We start from the raw sequence: 21921 nt of genomic DNA on the forward strand, positions 1-21921 counted from the left end.
TCAGTGACACAGAGAGTGCCGCGTCTCCTCGGATCAGTGACACAGAGCGCGGCGTCTCCTCGGATCAGTGACACGGAGAGCGCAGCGTCTCCACTGATCAGTGACACGGAGAGCGCGGCGTCTCCTCGGATCAGTGACACAGAGAGCGCGGCGTCTCCTCGGATCAGTGACACAGAGAGCGCAGCGTCTCCTCGGATCAGTGACAGAGAGCGCGGTGTCTCCTCGGATCAGTGACACAGAGAGCGCGGCGTCTCCTCGGATCAGTGACACAGAGAGTGCCGTGTCTCCTCGGATCAGTGACACAGAGAGTGCCGCGTCTCCTCGGATCAGTGACACAGAGAGCGCGGCGTCTCCTCGGATCAGTGACACAGAGAGCGCGGCGTCTCCTCGAATCAGTGACACAGAGAGCGCGGCGTCTCCTCGGATCAGTGACACAGAGAGTGTGGCGTCTCCTCGGATCAGTGACACAGAATGCGGCGTCTCCTCGGATCAGTGACACAGAGAGCGCGGCGTCTCCTCGGATCAGTGACACAGAGAATGCGGCGTCTCCTCGGATCAGTGACACAGAGAGTGCGGCGTCTCCTCGGATCAGTGACACAGAGAGTGCGGCGTCTCCTCGGATCAGTGACACAGAGAGTGCGGCGTCCCCTCGGATCAGTGACACAGAGAGTGCGGCGTCTCCTCGGATCAGTGACACACAGAGTGCGGTGTCTCCTCGGATCAGTGACACAGAGAGTGCGGCGTCTCCTCGGATCAGTGACACAGAGAGCGCGGCGTCTCCTCGGATCAGTGACACAGAGAGTGCGGCGTCTCCTCGGATCAGTGACACAGAGAGTGCCGCGTCTCCTCGGATCAGTGACACTATGGGGACTGCTCTCGTCTCTCCTCTTCTTATACTCTAGGACGGGATATATTCTACATCACACAGTATTCTGGATCTGCTCCCCGGTGACTGTCGCCTAAATTGTCTTTACAGAAGAAGATGATGAAACAGAATTCTCCTGTGTCAGCCGTCCTTGTGTTATACAGATTTCTTCCCATATTCCGCAGCCCTGTACACACAGTCCCATCACTCACATTAACCCTTTAGGACCAGATCATTCAACTTCAATTAAAATTTCAAACTGAAATTTGTATAGAATATTTAAGCAGTTCCTGACTGTAATTATGAATGGGAAGTTTGGTGGAACAATGAGCAGCTGGCCGTTCCCAAGCCTCCATCCTCCCCCATACTCGCTGCCCTAACAACCCCCCCCCCCCCCACTGAGTGACAACTATATCCCTGCTAACTGGGAGAGGAGGCCAGGGGTCCTGGATAGAGATGTGTGGTGGGCCGCCTGTGGCCGCTGCGACCAGTCGCTTGCTAGATGGTACTGTGTGACGCCACTGCTGTGGTGGTTGGTCGGTGGAGCATACAGTAGCTCAGCCAGGTGGTAGGTTGTCGGTACACCATTGCTGACTCAGCACACAGGTATGGAGGGGCACCTGCTTTTAGTTTTTTGTGGCTGGCTATACTTTTCTCCCCAATGGTCGGTGACCTGCCGGGTTGGGATGGGTCCCTTGGGCGTTTATCATGGTGGGCCGGAATGGAGTTATGACCCACCCTGACTGTCGGTACTATCACCCATGATGGCCCAAGGACGGTGTAGCTTGTGTGTAGGTGCTGCTGTAATAACCACTGAGTCCTGGTAAAATAAATAAACTTGTTCTTTACTGGTAGATCTTCCGTGATAGAAGTGAATAGTAAAATACAGCTGGTATGAATGCACGTGATGGAACTTTGGCCATAACTTTCCACTTATTCTGTGTTTTATTTGCCTTTGTTTGTTCCCAGTCTGAACTCTGTCTTATGCCGTGTATGTTCTGCTAATTGTTTTCCCTGCCCCATCCGTGTCTGTTCTGCTAGTTTCCCCTGGTCAGGTAATGGTTAATTCTGGTCTCTGTGATTGACAGTTGGTTCCTCCAATCACCTTCTGGACTGGGTTCCTGGTCTCCTATTTAAAGGGGTTGTCCAAAGGAAAAAAAAAATTCTTTTAAATCATCTGGTGTCAGAAAGTTATATAGATGTGTAATTTACTTCTATTTAAAAATCTCAAGTCTTTCCATACTTATAGGCTGCGTATGTCCTGCAGGAAGTGTTGTTTATTTACATTCAGACACAGTGACCTCTATATAACTTTCTGACACCAGTTGATTTGAAAGAATTTTTTTTTTTCCGTTGGACAACCTCTTTAACCGCTTAAGGACCGGGCCTGAAATGGCCTTAAGGACCGGAGTAAATTTTATGAATATGACCAGTGTCACTTTATTCATTAATAACTTCGGGATGCTTTTACCTATCCGGCTGATTCTGAGAATGTTTTCTCGTGACATATTGTACTTCACATTTCTAGTAAATTGGAGTCGATACTTATAACAAATCTTCATGAAAAAAAACAAAATAGCGTGAAAAATTGTGAAAAAATGCATTTTTCCAACTTTAAAACTTTTCTGCTTATACAGAAAATGGTTATATCACATAAATTATATATTAAATAGCATTAGCAACATGTCTACTTTGTGTTGGCGGCATTTATTAAACTATCTTTCATTTTTTTAAAACAATAGAAAGCGTAAAACATTAGCAGCAAATTTCCAAATTTTCGGTAAAATTTCAAAATCAGATATTTTTAGGGACCTGTTCAGGTTTAAAGTGTATTTGAGGGGACTGTGTGTTAGAAAGCCCCACGAAGCACCCCATTTCAGAAACTGTACCCCCCAAACTCTGCAAAAGCACATCCAGAAAGTTTTTTAACCCTTTAGGGGAGTCACAGAAATAAAAGCTAAGTGTGTAAGAAATTTGAAAATTTTTATTTTCTGTGCAGAGATTTTATTGTAATCCAATATTTTTCATAATTATGACCCTATTACCAGAGAATTGCACCCCAATAATTATTGCCCCGTTTCTGCAGTTTATAGAAATACCCCATATGTGGCCCTATTGCGCTATTTGACGCAACCACAAGCCTCAGATATAAGGGAGCGCCTAGTGAATTTCAATGGCTCCATTATATTTGGTCATTTCTGACTGTACCACTTCAGGTTGGCAGAGGCTCTGGGGTGCCAAAACATAAGCAACACCCCTAAAGGGACACCATTTAGAAAACTAAACCCCTCAAGTAATGTAACTAGGGGTGCGGTGAGCATTTGGAACCCACAGGTGCTTCACAGATTTTCCGAACAATGTGGCGTGAAAAAAGACAAAAGTATTTTTTACACTAAAACGTTGTTCTAGCCTTCAATTTTCCATTTTCACAAAGGGATAAAAGGAAAAAAAAGACACAAAACATGTAGCGCAGTTTCTCCCGAGTACGGAAATACCCCACATGTGGACATAAAGTGCCAAGCGGGCGCAGGACGAGCCTCCAAAGGGAAGGAGCGTTTGGAAGCTGGATTTCACTGGAATGGATTTCAAGGGCCACATCGCATTTACAAAGCCCTCGTGCTGCCAAAACACTGGAAACCCCCCACAAGTGACCCCATTCTGGAAACTACACCCATCAAGGAATCTAACAAGGGGGGCAGTGAGCATATGGACCCCACTGGTGACGGGCACAAATGTGGAACAATGTGACGTGACGGGAACAAATGTGCCCGTCATCAAGGGGTCCATTTTCCCAACCTCCAAAATCCAAATGGCACTCCTTCCCTTCGGAGGCTTGCCCTGCGCCCACATGGCGCTTTATGTCCACATGTGGGGTATTTACGGACTCGGGGGAAATTGCTCTACACATTTTGTGTTTTTTTTTTCTCTTTTAACCCCTTTTGAAAATGATAAATTCAAGGCTAGACCAACATTATAGTGTAAAAAATTTAATATTTCATTTTCACGCCACATTGTTCCACATTTGTGCCCGTCACCAGTGGGGTCCATATGCTCACTACACCCCTTGTTACATTCCTTGAGGGGTGTAGTTTCCATAATGGGGTCACTTGTGGGGGGTTTCAACTGTCTTGGCAACACAGTGGCCTTTTAAATGCAACATGGCCCCTCGAAATCCAATCCAGCCAAATCCAGCCTCAAAAAACCAAATGGCGCTCCTTCCCTTTGGAGGCTTACCCTGCACCCGCATGGCGCTTTATGTCCACATGTGGGGTATTTCCGTACTCAGGAGAAATTGCGCTACACATTTAGTGTTTTTTTTTTACCTTTTAGCCCCTTGTGAAAATGAAAAAATCATGACAAGATTAATGATTTAGAGTAAAAATTTTTAAAAAATTACACTAAATGTTGGTCTAGCCTTGATTTTTTTCCATTTCCACAAGGGGTTAAAAAAGAAAATGAACACAAAACAGGTAGGGTAATTTCCCCTGAGTACGAAAATACCCCACATGTGGGCATAATGTGCCATATGGGCACAGGGCAAGCCACCAAAGGGACCGAGCGCCATTTAGAGGCTTGAATGGAGGATGGAGGCCACGTCGCAATTACAAAGCTCCTGTGCTGCCAGGTCAGTAGAAACCCCCGACAAGTGACCTCATTCTGGAAACTACACCCCATAAGGAATCTAACGAGGGGTGCAGTGAGCATATGGACCCCACTGGTGACGGGCACATGTGTAGAACATGTGCCGTGAAAATAAAAAATACCATTTTGTGGCCGTCACCAGGGGGCCATATACCCGCTGCCCCCCTTGTTAGATTCCTTATGGGGTGTAGTTTCCAGAATGGGGTCACTTGTGGGGAATTTCTACTGTCCTGGCTGCACAGAGGCTTTGTAATTGCATCATGGCATCCTCTAATGGGAATGGCGGCCATACCTACTGAGCTGGGAAAAAGGGACAATTCTAATTTATTTGGGGGTATTAGGCCAATTATTAGTTTATGAGGTTGAAAATGACAGGTGTCCATCAAACTCAACCTGTGTTGATCCAGAGGAAGGCAAAAAACCCTCGTGAGGCACACGACAGTAGCCTCATCACTGGGAAAAAATTACTTCCTGACTCCATAATGGCGATCAGAATAATCCCTGGATCAACGTGACCCCTGAAATAGGAATAAGGAACAGAATTTAGATAATGTAGAACCCCAGTGACGTGTGGTGCACCTTGAAGCAATCCAGTATGCAGAGGCCGGGGTGATCAGGACAGGTGTCACACTGGAAAATGGTGTCCTTCCTGATCCCCCTGTTACGCCACACTCTGCACTTCTTCTGGGGTCTCCCGTTCTCCAGTGTGGGGGACGTCACCTGGAAAATGTTGTCCTGGTGCGATACGGGGTCTCACATATCCAGAAGTGCTGGGTCCGCTCCATGGCTGCTAAATATTAGGGCTGGTATTACTGCTTCTGATATTTACGGATCGTCCCGCAAGCTACAGTACCTCAGGCAGCGAGGGAGCGGAAGAGGGGGTGCTGGTATAAAAGTTATCCCCGTACAGGTGGTGGTGACCTTTATTCAGCAGTGGGAAGATCAGTTCCCGGACGATCTTCCTACTTGTTCCGAGGATGGGGGGGGGGAGGGGGCATCTGGGGGCTGCATTCGGGTGTCCCTTCCTTCATACACTCTAAGGGTACGTGCACACTGCGGAATGGCGAAGGATAACCCTTCGTGCATTCCGCAGTTGGCACCCACCGGCGGACTGATGCGGGCGCGCGTCTCCGTCCGTGTCATAGACTCCATTCTATGCACGGGCGGATTCCGCTCTCTGTCCAACATATTCATTCTTTGGACGGACGATGGAATCCGCCTGTGCATAACATGGAGTCTATGACACGGGTGGAGACGCGCGCCTGCATCAGTCCGCCGGTGGGTGCCAGTTGCGGAATGCACAAAGGTTTATCTTCGCCATTGCGCAGTGTGCACGTACCCTAAATCTGTAAGTGTACCCTGAGGTACTCTCACAGAGTTTGTAGAATTTCACGCCATACCGTGATCTCTTATTGGGACGGTACTGGCGGAAAAGACGTGTCTGGGAGGCAGCATACACTACGCTACCCCCCAGACACGTCACTGGAGGATGAGGATGAATGGAGGAACGAAGGATCCCCCCATTTATCCTCACTGGCTGTTTCGGTGTCGGAGGCAATAATAACGTATCCCTCTGACGCCGAAAACACCCTGGGGGTCATCTTTATACGGGGACTAGTATATGGGGTATGTAGTGGTGTAGTGTCAAACTTTATTCAATGTAGTGTGGTGTGGTGTAATGTAGTGTTTTTTACGTGTTTTTTTACAGTAAGTATATAAAAAAAAAAACTACGCCAAAAATGGTGTTGCTGATAAATGCCGCACTTATGTGCGGCACTTATCAGCAGACCGTGGCAGTAGGATAGAGAAAAAAAACACCCTACGCCAAAAAGGAGGAGTTGCTGATTAGCAGCGCACTTTCGTGCGATGCTGATCAACACTCAGCGGCGATAGGGTGCGGAAAATAGAAAAAAAAAAAAAAACTTTATTACATACTGAACATCCCTGTAGCTGCTGATAAGTGTATTACACATATCAGCCGCTAGAGGGCAGCAGAGCAGAAAATCCCGAAAACCCGACGCTGGAGCCGAAAATAGCCGAACGTGACGTCACGGAAGAAGCCGAAGACCCGAACGAGACCACGAGGACGCCGCAAACCCGGAAGACGCCGATCAGGACCCCGGAACAGGTGAGTAATGTACGAATACCTGCTCTGGACCCCTCAGCTACCTAGCTGAGGGGTCCGGAGCAGGTATTTATAACTTTTGGGGACTTTGATCGCCGTGAACGGCCGGCCGGTGGCGGCCGGCCGTTCATGGCGATCGGGCCGGTGGCACCTGGCCACCATTACTTTTTACAGTAATGGCGGTCGGTGCCGTCCTCGGACAGCACAGACCGCCATTTTTTTCCGGGTCATCGGGTCACCGATGACCCGGAAAGGTTCCGATCGCCGCTATAGGCTGATCTGAACTGATAAGCCAATAGCGGCGATCGTCGGCATGGGGAGGGTTAACAACCCCCCATGCCGACAGGAAGAGATGGCCTGTAGTGTATTTCTGCAGGCCATCTCTCCCGATCGCATGCGGCCGGTCCGCGGCGCCCTCTTAAAGGACCCGCGTACCGGTACGTCATGGGTCCTTAAGTGACAGTGATCCATGACGTACCGGTACGACATGGGTCCTTAAGAGGTTAAGGACTCTGTTTCTGCCTATGCCTTGTCAGTTAATGAGTTAGACTCTGCCTGCTTCTGACTCTGCTATTCTGCGTTTGTTCCGAACCTTCTGCTTTGTATTTGTGATCTCCCTTGCTTGCTGCCTGTGTGGTGTCCCACCACAGGTGTTGCTATTGGTTACACCCTTCGTAAAAGCCTGTACTTATTGTAAATGGTGATGAAGGCAGTGATAAAGTTTTGCCATTAGATGTGGCTGTATTAGGTATATGTACTTAGATGTTGCACGGCTGAAGTATGTAAAGGGTTATTGTTTATTTATGTGTCACATGGATCTGTGAACCTATGGGAATCTTTTCTTCTTCTATCCTATCATCTCTCACTTTACTTCTTCTAATGCACTCTTCACCCACTCACAGTGGACCTTAGATACGCTGAGAAAGAAAGTCACATGGGTAGAGGAAGTGTATGAGTCTTTTGTGTTGGATGTTGTAGAGGAAGGATGCAAGCTAGATAGCTCTCTACAGTGGTCCTCTTTAGGCCCTGGCCCTCTGCTAGGTCCCCTACTCTCAAGAAGTTCAGCCTTAGTCAGAACCCTGTACGGGTAGGAAGCAATACAAGACACAGCTAACAGTTTCTTCTCAGCTAACTCGACACAACACTATGTAGTGTTAAACCCCTACAGGAGAGGACAAGTCAGAGATCATCTCAACCCATGCCGTGGACTAGGAGTCACAGTGTAGGACAGTATCCACAGACAGCAGTAAGCTAGGAACTGATACAGATAGAGCAAAGTTGCTAAGAGCCTAGGAACTCTATCTCACAGTGCGGTTGTCATCAGGGAACCCTCAGCATTCTGCTCATCCCAGACAACAAGGTCTGGGGCCTTGTGTCACCCTCATAGGACAGGTCACCCGACACTGGTGGGCATTAGGTGGTGTAAAGACCCAAAGGTCAAAACACGGGCACAAGTATTCTCTTCTTGTTCTAAGTATTCTTCTACCTAATCCTCCAATATCGCGGCAGAGCACAGCACTACTTGGGTTGGGACACAGTGTACACTACATCCCTGGAACATTTCCCCTTTCTGTGGGTGGCAGTTCTGGGAGGATCTGTACACCACTCCGGCACACCGTGATATCATCCCAAGGGATTCCATAGCAGCCCAGCAGGACACTGTCCACAAGGGAACAAGGTACAACTGGTCCTTTAAAATAAAAAGAGGTGTGCCACCGTACCTGTGTGCCCAAGTGGCACTGGCGTCACAACATAACATCACTAGGCCCGGCTGTATCTCGGCCAACCATCATAGAGCTTGCATCACACCTCACTACCTAGCGATCCTCCGACATAACACCCCAGGGGGTCACTACAATCTTTGCTCAGCCGAGTCATGTTGGTATTGTGTGGTGTCCTACCATGGGTGTTACTGTTCTATACACCCTTTGTAAAAGTCTGTACAGGTGGTCCTTGGGTTACGACGGTCTCGAGTTACGATGTTTCGTGGTTACAACGCTTTATTCCGACGCCATGTTCCGACTTATGCGGTTCCGTCGTAAGTGACAGGGTGGTGCTGAGTGACAGTTTTCCAGACTGAGGAAAAAGAGTCTCCTGCATGATATAACGCCCTTCATTATGGCTCCCAAACCTAAGCCAGACTCTGCCAGTGCATCAAAGAAAAGGAAGGCCATCACCATGGAGGTGAAATTAGATATCATTAAGAGATATGATAAGGGGAAAACAGCGACAGACATTGGTCGGTCATTAGGACTTAGTCATTCGACTGTCGCTACGATTATTAAGGATAAACATCGTATTCTTGAACATGTGAAAGGATCTGCTCCTATGAAAGCCACAGTAATAACAAAGCAGCGCAGTGGGCTTATCATTGAGATGGAAAGATTGCTAGTGCTGTGGTTGGAAGACCAAACCCAACGCCGTATCCCTGTGAGCCTTATGGTCATTCAGGAGAAGGCTCGGCGATTGTTTGAGGCGCTGAAAAGAGAAAGGGGAGAAGAAAGTGAAAGTGAGGAGTTTGTAGCGAGTAGAGGTTGGTTTATGAGGTTTAAGGAGCGTGCCAATTTCCATAATATTAAAGTGCAAGGTGAAGCTGCTAGTGGTGATGAGAAAGCAGCAAGAGAGTTTCCTAAAGCCCTGGCTCAGATAATTGCGGAGGGGGATTACTGTGCCCAACAAGTGTTTAATGTGGATGAGACAGGCTTGTTCTGGAAACGTTTGCCTAACCGCACGTACATCTCCAAGGAGGAGAAGTCAGCACCAGGTCATAAGGTCAGCAAGGAGAGACTGACTTTGACTCTTGGGGGCAATGCTGCTGGTGACTACAAACTGAAGCCCATGCTGGTGTATCAGGCTGAGAATCCCAGGGCACTCAAGGGCATTTCTAAGGCTCAACTACCTGGAAGTCTAACAGGAAGGCATGGGTGACACTTGCAGTGTTTGAGGACTGGTTCAACAACCATTTTGTGCCAGGCGTGGAGCAGTACTGTACCTCCAAGGATATCCTCTTTAAGGTGTTGCTCATTCTGGACAATGCCCCTGGACACCCTGCTGATGTGGATGACTTTCACCCTAATGTCAAGGTGGTTTACCTTTCACCTAATACCACTGCTCTAATACAGCCTATAGACCAAGGAATCATTGCTACATTCAAGACCTACTACCTCCGAAGGGTCATTGGCAATGCTTTACAAGCAACTGAAAAAAATAAGGACTTGACTCTAAAGGACATCCTTGATGCTGTGCAGAACATTGCTGATTCCTGGGATGAGGTGAAGCAGAGCAGTATGAATGGTGTGTGGAAAAAACTGTGTTCCCAGTTTGTGACTGATGTCACAGAGGTTCAAGAGTCAGTGACTAGAGTCACACAGAACGTTGTTGCAATGAGTAAGACAATGAATCTGGAGGTTGAGGAGAAGGATGTCACAGAGCTACTGGCATCTCATGGAGAGGAGTTATCTGCTGAGGACCTTATTCAGCTGGAGAAGCATATGATAGAGGAAGAGGAGGACACACCAACCCAAGAGATTTACAAGACAGGGCTTGGCAAGAGGGTTTGCCTTGATAGAAGAAGGGTTGTCAAAGTTTGAGGCTGAGGATCCCAACATGGAGAGGTACAGTAGTGTTGCTAGAGGAGTCATGGATTCCCTTAGACGTTACAAGGAGATCTTAGTGGAGAAGAAGATGGCCTCCTTCCAGACTAACCTGCAGCAGTACTTCAAGACTGTTGAGAGGCCTGCAACAGATCCTGTACCTGTACCCTCTACCTCAGCTGCCCCTCTTGACTTACCTGCCCCAATATCTCCAGCACCTTCTGCAGCTTCCTCCCAATAAGCCTGTTCTCTCTTTAGAATTTTTTTTCTTACAGTACAGTACACTGTTTATTACTGTTAAAGTACTTACAGTACAGTTCTTTGTTTGTTACAGTACAGTATGTTTGTACTGTTTTTTTCATTACAGTACTGTACACTTGTACTGTATTACTGTTACAGTACAGTATTTCATTATTAAACATACTGCACAACATTTTACTGTACCTATGTGTTTATTGATGTTTATGTAGGGTACTGTGTTAGCATAGGTGTTAGGATAGGCTAAATGTTTACAGTAAGTACAGTACTGTTATTATGGTACAGTACTATATGAATGTATAATCCAAGTTGCGTTGAAGTTCGGTTTACGACGCAGCGCAAGAACGGATCAACGTCGTAAGTCGAGGACCACCTGTACTTATTGTACTTGTGTGGTGATGAAAGTAGTACTAAAGTTTCACGACTAGATTTCGGTTTATTAGGTATGTGTGTTTTGAAGCTGCACTGCTGAAATATATAAAAGGTTATTGTTTCTTTGTGTGTCACATGAATCTACAGACCAGTAGGAATCTGTTCTACTTCTATCCTATCAGCTCTCTTTACTTCTTCTATTGCACTCTTCACCCACTCACAGCGCACATTAGTTATAAAAACAAATAGAAGAGAAGCAAATGGTTGGAGCCAGCCGTACCCAAATGATGACCAGCGCTGCCCCACAAAGTATTCAGGGGTGGAGTATAATGTATAAAAATACTAATTTTATAAGGTAATGCACATTTAACGCATTTCAAGAGTACTAGGCTCTCCTCATCAGATTGAGTGCATGATACAGGTAGTCAGGTCAAGGTTTAAATACATAAAAAGGGCACCAATCCCGCCCAATTGCTGAAAAAAATGTAAACAATAACAAACTGAACAGACATGTGGAACAGAGTAACGAAATAGAGCTGTATAGTGATCATGTAAATAATAATGAGTATGTAATTCAATGAGTAAGTTGCAACTGGTTAACAATGTAAAAAGATCTTCGGATCTTTAACCTCTTAAGGACATAGGACGTACCGGTACGTCCTATGTCCTCACTTGCACTTCAAAGCGGGGCCGCGCGGCGGCCCCGCTTTGAAGTGCCGCGATCCCGGGTGCCGCGTGTAGCCCGGGACCGCCGCTATTAGCTAATCGGAGGCAGCTGTCAAAGTTGACAGCTGCCTCCGATTACCGGAGGCAACGTTTCCCTGGTGTCTAGTGGGGGAGATCGCTCCTCCGGGACCTTGTCCCGGAGGAGCGATCTCCGTTACTGATGCCGGCCGGGGACGCGTCCAAGATGGCGCCGTCCTCGGCTTGGCACTCGTTAGTTTTCGGCTGCAGCAGCCGAAAGCAAACGAGTGCCGATCTCATGGATCTCTGCAGCATATCTATGCTGCAGAGATCTCAATGAGAGATCCCAGTGTATATACTAGAAGTCCCCCAGGGGGGGCTTCTAGTATATGTGTAAAAAAAAAAAAAAAAGTGTTGTTAATAGTAAAAAGCCCCCTCCCCTAATAAAAGTCTGAATCACCCCCCTTTTCCCAGGTTTTAAATAAAAGTAAACAAATAAATAAATAAATAAACATGTTTGCTATCGCCGCGTGCGTAATCGCCCGAACTATTAATTAATCACATTCCTGATCTCGTACGGTAAACGGCGTCAGCGCAAAAAAATCCCAAAGTGCAAAATTGCGCATTTTTGGTCGCATCAAATCCAGAAAAAATTTAATAAAAAGCGATCAAAAAGACGTATATGGGCAATCAAGGTACCGATAGAAAGATCAAATCATGGCGCAAAAAATGACACCTCGCACAGCCCCATAAACCAAAGGATAAAAGCGCTATAAGCCTGGGAATGGAGCGATTTTAAGGAACGTATATTGGTTAACAACGGTTTGAATTTTTTACAGGCCATCAGATACAATATAAGTTATACATGTTATATATCGTTTTAATCGTAACGACTTGAGGAACATGCATAACAAGTCAGTTTTACCCCAGGGTGAATGGCGTAAAAACACATTTCCCCCAAATAAAAGAAATGCGTTTTTTTTTTCAATTTCACCACACTTCGAATTTTTTTCTGGTTTCGCAGTGTACTTTATGCAAAAATTCAGCCTGTAATTGCAAAGTACAATTAGTGAGGCAAAAAATAAGGGGTCATGTGGGTTTCTAGGTGGAAAAATGCAAGTGCTATGACCTTTTAAACACAAGGAGGAAAAACCGAAAACGTAAAAACGAAAATGGGCCATGTCCTTAAAGGGTTAATGTGCCGTGGTCAAGTAAGAATTGTAAGCGCAATGTAATAAAGATCTCGGGCCGCTAGGGGGCTGACAGGGGTCACGTGACCGGAGGGGACCAATGGCCAGTGGAGGAGTGTCTGTGCGGCAGCCAATGGGGGTCGGAGGATTACGCTGTCAGGGATGACAGGGATCACGTGACCGGAGAGGACCAAAGGCCAGTGGAGGAGTGTCCGCGCAGCAGCCAATGGGAGCTGGAGAATTACGGAGTTGCAGCTAGGCCTTGCGGCTATGAGGCCGGGGCTGGACTAGGTAAAAGGCACAGAAAGAGTGTTACAGTGGTGATGTACACTCACCGGCCACTTTATTAGGTACACCTTTCCAACTGCACGTTACCACTTAATTTCTAATCAGCCAATCACATGTCGGCAACTCAGTGCATTTAGGCATGTAGACATAGTCAAGACAATCTCCTGCAGTTCAAACCGAGCATCAGTATGGGGAAGGAAGGTGATTTGTGGCCTTTGAACGTGGCATGGTTGTTGGTGCCAGAAGGGCTGGTCTGAGTATTTCAGAAACTGCTCATCTACTGGGATTTTCACGCACAACCATCTCTAGGGTTTACAGAGAATGGTCCGAAAAAGAAAAAACATCCAGTGAGTGGCAGTTCTGTGGGCGGAAATGCCTTGTTGATGCCAGAGGTCAGAGGAGAATGGGCCGACTGGTTCGAGCTGATAGAAAGGCAACAGTGACTCAAATAGCCAACCGTTACAACCAAGGTAGGCAGAAGAGCATCTCTGAACGCACAGTACGTCCAACTTTGAGGCAGATAAGCTACAGCAGCAGAAGACCACACCGGGTGCCACTCCTTTGAGCTAAGAACAGGAAACTGAGGCTACAATTTGCACAAGCTCATCGAAATTGGACAGTAGAAGATTGGAAAAACGTTGCCTGGTCTGATGAGTCTCGATTTCTGCTGCGACATTCGGATGGTAGGGTCAGAATTTGGCGTCAACAACATGAAAGCATGGATCCATCCTGCCTTGTATCAACGGTTCAGGCTGGTGGTGGTGGTGTCATGGTGTGGGGAATATTTATTTGGCACTCTTTGGGCCCCTTGGTACCAATTGAGCATCGTTGCAACGCCACAGCCTACCTGAGTATTGTTGCTGACCATGTCCATCCCTTTATGACCACAATGTACCCAACATCTGATGGCTACTTTCAGCAGGATAATGCGCCATGTCATAAAGCTAGAATCATCTCAGACTGGTTTCTTGAACATATAGGATAGATCAGTGTTGCACACCTCTCGTTGGTTGGTGCTCAGTGGGTTGTGGTTCTTCAACCATGTATATCCATGAGTAGTAAAGTCCACGGCACTCAAGATAATGCAGAAGTGATGGTTTATTATACAGTGATAAACAAAAGTTGTATACTCCGACCAATATGAAACATTTAAGCAGTAGAGATCATAACTATAAAGCAAGTTTTCGGCCCTTCCCGGCCCTTCTTCAGGCTACTGGATCTCAGTAGTAGTGGATATGTCCGAGGTCTAGGAGTCTAGGTCTAGGAGTCCACCTAGACTCCACCTAGACCTCGGACATATCCACTACTACTGAGATCCACTAGCCTGAAGAAGGGCCGGGAAGGGCCGAAAGCTTGCTTTATAGTTATGATCTCTACTGCTTAAATGTTTCATATTGGTCGGAGTATACAACTTTTGTTTATCACTGTATAATAAACCATCACTTCTGCATTATCTTGAGTGTCGTGGATTTTACTACTCATGGTTTCTTGAACATGACAATGAGTTCACTGTACTTAAATGGCCTCCACAGTCACCAGATCTCAATCCAATAGAGCATCTTTGGGATGTGGTGGAACGGGAGATTCACATCATGGATGTGCAGCCGACAAATCTGTGGCAACTGTGTGATGCCATCATGTCAATATGGACCAAAATCTCTGAGGAATGCTTCCAGCACCTTGTTGAATCTATGCCACGAAGAATTGAGGCAGTTCTGAAGGCAAAAGGGGGTCCAACCCGTTACTAGCATGGTGTACCTAATAAAGTGGCCGGTGAGTGTATATCAGCATGTGCTGTAATCTTACCGGAGGCACATGCTCTGATTGTTAGCGGGCATCACATATCCAGGGTAGCTGTCAGAGCCGGTGGGGACACGTGACCCTGAGGAATGAATCACTGTAGGGGGAGTGTCAAGCTGTTGGCCAATGGAAATCGGAGAGGCACGGAGCTGTAATAAGGCTCATGACCGACCATACTCATTCCTCTAAAGCCCCCTCCCACATACCTCTGCATCCCAAAAAGACCAACATCAGAGTATCTTCTCTACCACCTCCCAACGTTTTTCCTACCACGTCCACTTCCATACCCCCAAATCCTACTGCTCCGCTCCCATCCCGCAGGAGCTTTTAGATATCATGACTCAACATTCTACCCAGCCACCTCCTTTACCATCAGGACGGTATGCGGATGACTCTGAACTAGAGGATTTCTTAGTGACCCCAGGTCCTATGCACACCACATCTCCTTCGTCGCCACCACCTCCAGATTCCTCCTTTTTCACACCCATGGCTACGCACCTCGGCCATCCATCTCTACCTCTCCTGGACACTACCTGCACTGACAATGTGTCTTTTTTAGGGCTTCCCCAACAAGTACATTTCACCCCTACTCTACCCTCAGGAATAAAGCTCCACCCTGCAGAAACAGTCCACATAGCAACACCTCTAGGCACAAAAAGAAAAGAAAGAGAGGGTCTAGAGGAGGAATCCCAAAGCGACAAAAGGAACAAAACAAACCATCTCAGCCCACAATGAGTTCAGATTCCAACACAACAGGAACAGTAGATAAAGTCAAGATCTTCAACCTTTCCAAGCACGTCCTTACCAACAATGAACTCTCCCTATTGGAAAGGGGCCTATCCTTCTGGCCAACCAGTAGAAGTAAGGATTTTGAACTCTTCTTGGACTTAAACTCCTACATTCGGAAACTGACTCTCAAGCGCCATTTTTACATCAAGAAGTGCAACCAATTGAACCAAACAGAAGCTAATTCTTCCACCTGTGACATTGTTCCACCACCAATCAATAGTGGATTAAAACCCAAATCTGTATTCTATCCCTTACAAAGCAGAGGTAGTTTTTTGGAGACATTTTCTTCCCTTGTCCTTGCAGACTTTGAGAAACTTACCTCTGAATCCCCGCGATACCGACATAACCTCTCACGAGTAGAAAGGAACACCCTTAAGTCACTATCTAACGACGTTCCAACGTTATTAAAACAGCAGACAAAGGAGGAGGTATTGTCATACTAGACCGCGTCGACTACTTTGCAGAAGCCAACCGACTGCTCAGATAAGTTCTACAGACCCCTCACCTTTAACCCTATGTCCAACTACATTACAGAATACAAACAACTCATCTCATTGGGCCATATCACAGGGGTTCTATGCAAACAAGAATTCAATTTTCTTAACATCACTGAACCCGCAGTTTCATTGTTTTACTACCTCCCTCAAACCTCCTGGTAGACCCATTATCTCAGGTATTAACTCCCTTACCAGTAATCTTTCACAATATGTGGACACCGATCTCCAGAACCATGTTAAGTCCCTTATTTCATATACTTGTGACACTTCCCACTTCATTGAGAAGATAATGCCTATACCATGGAAAGACAGTTACATCTTTCTCATCATGACCTAGGTATTAAGGCAGTCTCTCATTTTCTCCAGAATGACACCACCATGCCCTCCATCCAAGCTCAGTACATTCTGGATTGTATAGAGTTCATCCTCAAACATTATTTCTTTCAAATTGACAGTCACATCTATAAACAAGAACGTGGGACCGCGATGGGCAGCAAATTTGCGCCAAGTTATGCTAATCTTTTTGTAGGCCTCTTTGAAAAAGAAATATTGTTTGAACACCACCTTTTTAAAAAATGCATCTCATACCAACGTTATATAGACGACATATTCATTATCTGGGAAGGATCCATGTCTGAAATGGAAGAATTCATAAAGGACATCAACAAGAACTCTTGGGGCCTGGAATTCACCCACAGCATCTTCACGGACAACGCAGAATTCTTGGACATTATTGTTTTCCACCAAGGTAACAAGATCCTCACCAAAACCTTCTTCAAAGCAGTAGATGGGAATAGTTATTTACACTTCAAAAGCGGCCACTATAAGAAATGGATCACAAACATCCCCTATGGACAATTCAGACGCATACGCCGCAATTGCTCTAACACCAAAGACTACATTAAACAAAGCAAAATTCTTACTCAAAGGTTTCGCTCCAAGCAATAACCACTATCTCTGATCAAAAACTTATCTGCCAGAGCCAAATCCCTCAGTCAACAACAGTGTCTCCAACCAGGCCAAAAAACTAAATCAGACATTCCTGAGGAATTTGGACTCAACTTTATCACTACCTTCTGATCTGACTACAAATCCATCAGATCCATTCTCACTAAACCTTGGACTGTCCTCAAACATGATCCCTTCCTTAAGGATATCCTTCCTGACAGACCGGCTGTCACCTACAGAAGAGAATCTTCTCTAAAAAATATCCTGGCTCCCAGCAAACTTTGCAAGGCCAAACCTATCAGCATCACCTCTTCCGCGTCCATTCTGAACAACCACCCCCGGCAGGGAGCTTCAAATGTGGCAGCAAAACCTGCAAATGCTGTCTCAATATCAAACATAGATCCACAGACTTCAAATCTAATGTCACAGGTGAATGTTTCCCAATCAGATCCTGTATGAATTGGGCTTCTTCCTTTGTCATATACCTCCTGGAATGTCAGTGTAGGACACAATATGTTGGACGAACCACTCAACAGTTACGTAGTAGGATCAATCAGCATAGGGCCAATATAGAAAAAAGCTTTGTCCTACATAGCGTCTCCAGGCACGCAATAGAATGCACTAGCTCTAGCTTCACCCCTTACTCCATTATACCCATTGAACAGAGCCCTATGGGGGTCAGAGATTCCAGAACCTTAGGAAAAGGGAAAATTTCTGGATATTCAAATTAAAAACACTCATTCCGCAGGGTTTAAATGAATACATTGAAAATGTGTACTAACCCTTCTCCCCTCCACATTCCTGACACTTCTGATCCAAACCATACCATCAGTCCCAGTAATATTATCCTCTACAGCAATGCCGCCCACAAAGAATACTGGGCTTTGTATTCATGCATATACATGTACCTACTTATTCACCCATCCATCCATGTACTTATGCACATTCACCCATGTGGTTTTATATCTACCCTTTTTTCAAATATATATATATATATATATATATATATATTAGAAAATGTACCCGGCGCTACCCGGGTATAAAGTGTCAGTGTGTTAATTAGATTTGTTCTAAGGAGGCCAAGCTAAAGGTATTGTTTCATCTGAGTTAATCAGTGGAATTAGTGTATACCTGTAGTGCATAGTTGGAGGGGTTCTGTATACCCACAATATATAGTTTTTAGGGGTCTCGCATATCTGTAGTTCATAGTTGGCGGGGCTGTATACCTATAGTGTATAGTTAGGGGGTCCTTTATACCTGTAGTGTGAAGTTGGGGGGTTGTATACCTGTAGTGCATAGTTGAGGGAGGTCCTGTATACCTGCAGTGTACAGTTGGTGAAGGTCCTGTATACCTGTGCTGTATAGTTCAGGGGTCCTGTATACCTGTAGTATATAGTTGGTGCTGTATACCTGTAATGTATAGTTGGTGGAGGTCTTGTATACCTGTAGTTTATAGTTTGAGGGTCCTGGATACCTGTAGTGTATAATTGGTGGAGGTCTTGTATACCTGTAGTATATAGTTCGGGGGTCCTGTATACCTGTAGTGCATAGTTTATGGGTCCTGTATAACTGTAGTATAGAGTTGGTGGAGTTCCTGTATACCTGTAGTGTATAGTTTGGGGTCCTATATACCTGTAGTGTATAGTTTGGGGTCCTATATACCTGTAGTATATAGTTGGTGGAGTTCCTGTATACCTGTAGTATATAGCTTTGGGGTCCTGTATACCTGTAGTATAGAGTTGGTTAAGGTGCTGTATACCTGTAGTATAGAGTTGGTGTAGGTCCTGTATACCTGTAGTGTATAGTTTGGGGTCCTATATACCTGTAGTATATAGTTGGTGGAGTTACTGTATACCTGTAGTGTATAGTTTTGGGGTCCTGTATACCTGTAGTGTATCCAGTCACAGTATGGTGGTATTGGTCAAGTCTGGTATGGCGGTGATACCCAGTCACAGTATGGTGGTATTGGTCAGGTGTGGTATGGCGGTGTTATGCAGTCACAGTATGGTGGTATTGGTCAGGTCTGGTATGGTGGTATTATCCAGTCACAGTATGGTGGTATTGGTCAGGTCTGGTGTGGAGGTGTTACCCAGTCACAGTGTGGTGGTATTGGTCAGGTCTGGTATAGCAGTGTTATCCAGTCACAGTATGGTGGTATTGGTCAGGTCTGGTATGGTGGTGTTATCCAGTCACAGTATGGCGGTATTGGTCAGGTCTGGTATGACAGTGTTATCCAGTCACAGTATGGCAGTATTGGTCAGGTCTGGTGTGGCAGTGTTATCCAGTCAGTATGGCGTTATTGGTCAGGTCTGGTATGGTGGTGTTATTCAGTCACAGTATGGTGGTATTGGTCAGGTCTGGTGTGGCGGTGTTATCCAGTCACAGTATGGCGGTATTGGTCAGGTCTGGTATGGCAGTGTTATCCAGTCACAGTGTGTCGGTATTGGTCAGGACTGGTATGGCGGTGTTATCCAGTCACAGTATGGTGGTGTTGGTCAGGTCTGGTGTGGCAGTGTTATCCAGTCACAGTATGGTGGTATTGGTCAGGTCTGGTATGGCAATGTTATCCAGTCACAGTATGGCGGTATTGGTCAGGTCTGGTGTGGCCGTGTTATCCAGTCACAGTATGGCGGTATTGGTCAGGTCTGGTGTGGCGGTGTTATCCAGTCACAGTATGGCGCTATTGGTCAGGTCTGCTGTGGCCGTGTTAAAAGTGACGTGTTGAGCTATTACCTACCAATCCTGATGGTAATTGGTGAGTGGGGATGGGGCATCTTCAGATTTAGCGCTTAGGGCAGCAGCAGCTGGTAATACTGCCCTGTATACCTGTATAGATGGAGTAGGAGGTCCTGTATACATGTACTGTATAGATGGAGTAGGGGGTCCTGCATACATGTACTGTATAGATGAAGTAGGGGGCCCAGTGTGAGGCAGCTTCCCTAGCAACCACAACTCCCTGTGAAAATGAAAGCAGTAATCCTATTGGTTGCTAAGGCTCCAACTGCCGTTTTCTCTGGGCAGCTGCAGCTAATTACATACCCTGAGTGTGCAGATTTTCCAATTCATTTCTATGGGGTGCCGCTCTCCCCCCCTCCTCTCCTGTACATCTGGCGGGGACGGGACCTTTGCTAAAACCTTCCCGGGCACCCAATGTATCTGTGTGCCAAATTTGGGCTCAAACGGTTCAGGCGTTTGGAAGTCTATATGAGACAGACAGACTTTGATTTTTACGATATAGATATATACATCTATTTGTATTTCTTATTCGTTTTACATTTGTGCCATGATTCCTTGTGCAGGTGATACGTATCTTTATATATATATATATATATATATATATATATATATATATATATATGTATGTATGTTTGTATATGTATTCATATATGTTAATTTAATTGCTTTTATTTACATGTTTTTTTATACACCCTTTTACCATCTGTGTTTTTATTAGTTTTCATGTCCACACGTGTATGTGGTACTCAAAGTACATACGTTATTATATGTATTTATTCTTCTTTTGATTCCCCCTTCTTTTATAGTATCATTATTGTATGCAGTTACCACCATTTCCACACTCTAGTTGTATTCCAACTGAGTGTCTAATTTTAGCCCCCTTTTTCCCCTCCAATTATGATCTATAGCATCCCCTTCTCTGTAGCCTATTGGACAAGTATCTTGCCTTTACACATTACCAATGTTTATTTATTTACCCATAGTATCACTATGTTACTTTCTACCCCCTGTCATGAGCCTTATTACAGCTCCGTGTCTCTCCGATTCCCATTGGCCAACAGCTTGACACTCCCCCTACAGTGATTCATTCCTCAGGGTCACGTGTCCCCACCGGCTCTGACAGCTACCCTGGATATGTGATGCCCGCTGACAATCAGAGCATGTGCCTCCGGTAAGATTAAAGCACATGCTGATATACTGATATATAGAGCCTCTCCAACACAGGAGCCAGAAGCAACTATCTCTGCAAGCTAAGTACTTTTATATTGTATTTGTGAGCGAGTTTTGGAGCGTGCGAGTTTTTGATCTGAAGTGTGTTTTTGTCTCAAGTGTGGGACTTTAATATTCTGGGACTTTAGATTCAGGGAGTTTTAGAGGAAAACAAATAGTTTGTTTGCTTTTGAACACATTGTTTGCTTTTGTTGCTTGTTTGTTTTTTCTTTATTTATACATAATATCCCCATAAAAATGAGCTCCATGTTTGACAATGTGGCCCAATGTACATCTTGTGCGATGTATGCAATCCTTGATCAACCGATCGAGGGTGCATACCATTGTGGGAGATGTGTGCATGTTGCTGGTTTGGAAGCCCAGATCCTGGATCTAAATGAGCAGCTGCAACGTTTGAGATACATTGGCAAACTGGAAAGGGGTCTGGTGCTCACTGAACAAGCACTCCAAGGGGTAGATGGGGGAGAGAGTGATAGCATGGAGGTACAGGAGGAAGAGGCAGCTAGTTGGGTCACAGTTAGAAAACGGGGTAGAGGAAAGAGTGTGAGGGAGGCCAGTCCTGATCTGGCACACCCCAACAAGTTTGCCAAATTGGCGGATGAGGGGGATGTTGATTCAGGGGTGGCATTGCTGCAGCAGGACACTGCCTTTGAAAGCCAGGGGGGTATCTGCTCCAGTAAGGTGGGAAACAGGAGTTCAGGGCAGGCCAGGCAGGTACTGGTAGTGGGGGACTCAATTATTAGGGGGACAGACAGGGCAATCTGTCACAAAGACCGGGATCGTCGAACAGTGTGTTGCCTTCCTGACGCTCGAGTTTGTCACATTGCGGATCGGGCTGACAGATTACTGGGAGGGGCTGGCGATGACCCAGCAGTCATGGTGCACATTGGCACCAATGATAAAG

At 45.9% G+C, this 21921-nt stretch overlaps 1 protein-coding gene across 1 annotated transcript; it reads left to right on the plus strand.

The window, feature by feature from the left end:
• The first annotated feature begins 8750 nt into the window (after positions 1–8750).
• LOC138796429 (tigger transposable element-derived protein 1-like) lies at positions 8751–10222 on the plus strand. Its single transcript, XM_069976030.1, has 2 exons — positions 8751–9450; positions 9570–10222. The coding sequence occupies exons 1-2, from the start codon at positions 8751–8753 to the stop codon at positions 10220–10222; spliced, it is 1353 nt and encodes a 450-aa protein (XP_069832131.1).
• The last annotated feature ends 11699 nt before the right edge of the window (positions 10223–21921 follow it).

This window comes from Dendropsophus ebraccatus, chromosome 7, assembly GCF_027789765.1.
Source record: "Dendropsophus ebraccatus isolate aDenEbr1 chromosome 7, aDenEbr1.pat, whole genome shotgun sequence".
NCBI lineage: Eukaryota > Metazoa > Chordata > Amphibia > Anura > Hylidae > Dendropsophus > Dendropsophus ebraccatus.

What these genes read in the sequence shown, in the direction of transcription:
- LOC138796429 (XM_069976030.1), top strand. Translation starts at nt 8,751, where the DNA reads ATGGCTCCCAAACCTAAGCCAGACTCTGCCAGTGCATCAAAGAAAAGG. An exon ending in TCTTGGGGGCAATGCTGCTG is followed by an intron (nt 9,451 to 9,569) that starts GTGACTACAAAC and finishes TGACACTTGCAG; the next exon opens with TGTTTGAGGACTGGTTCAAC.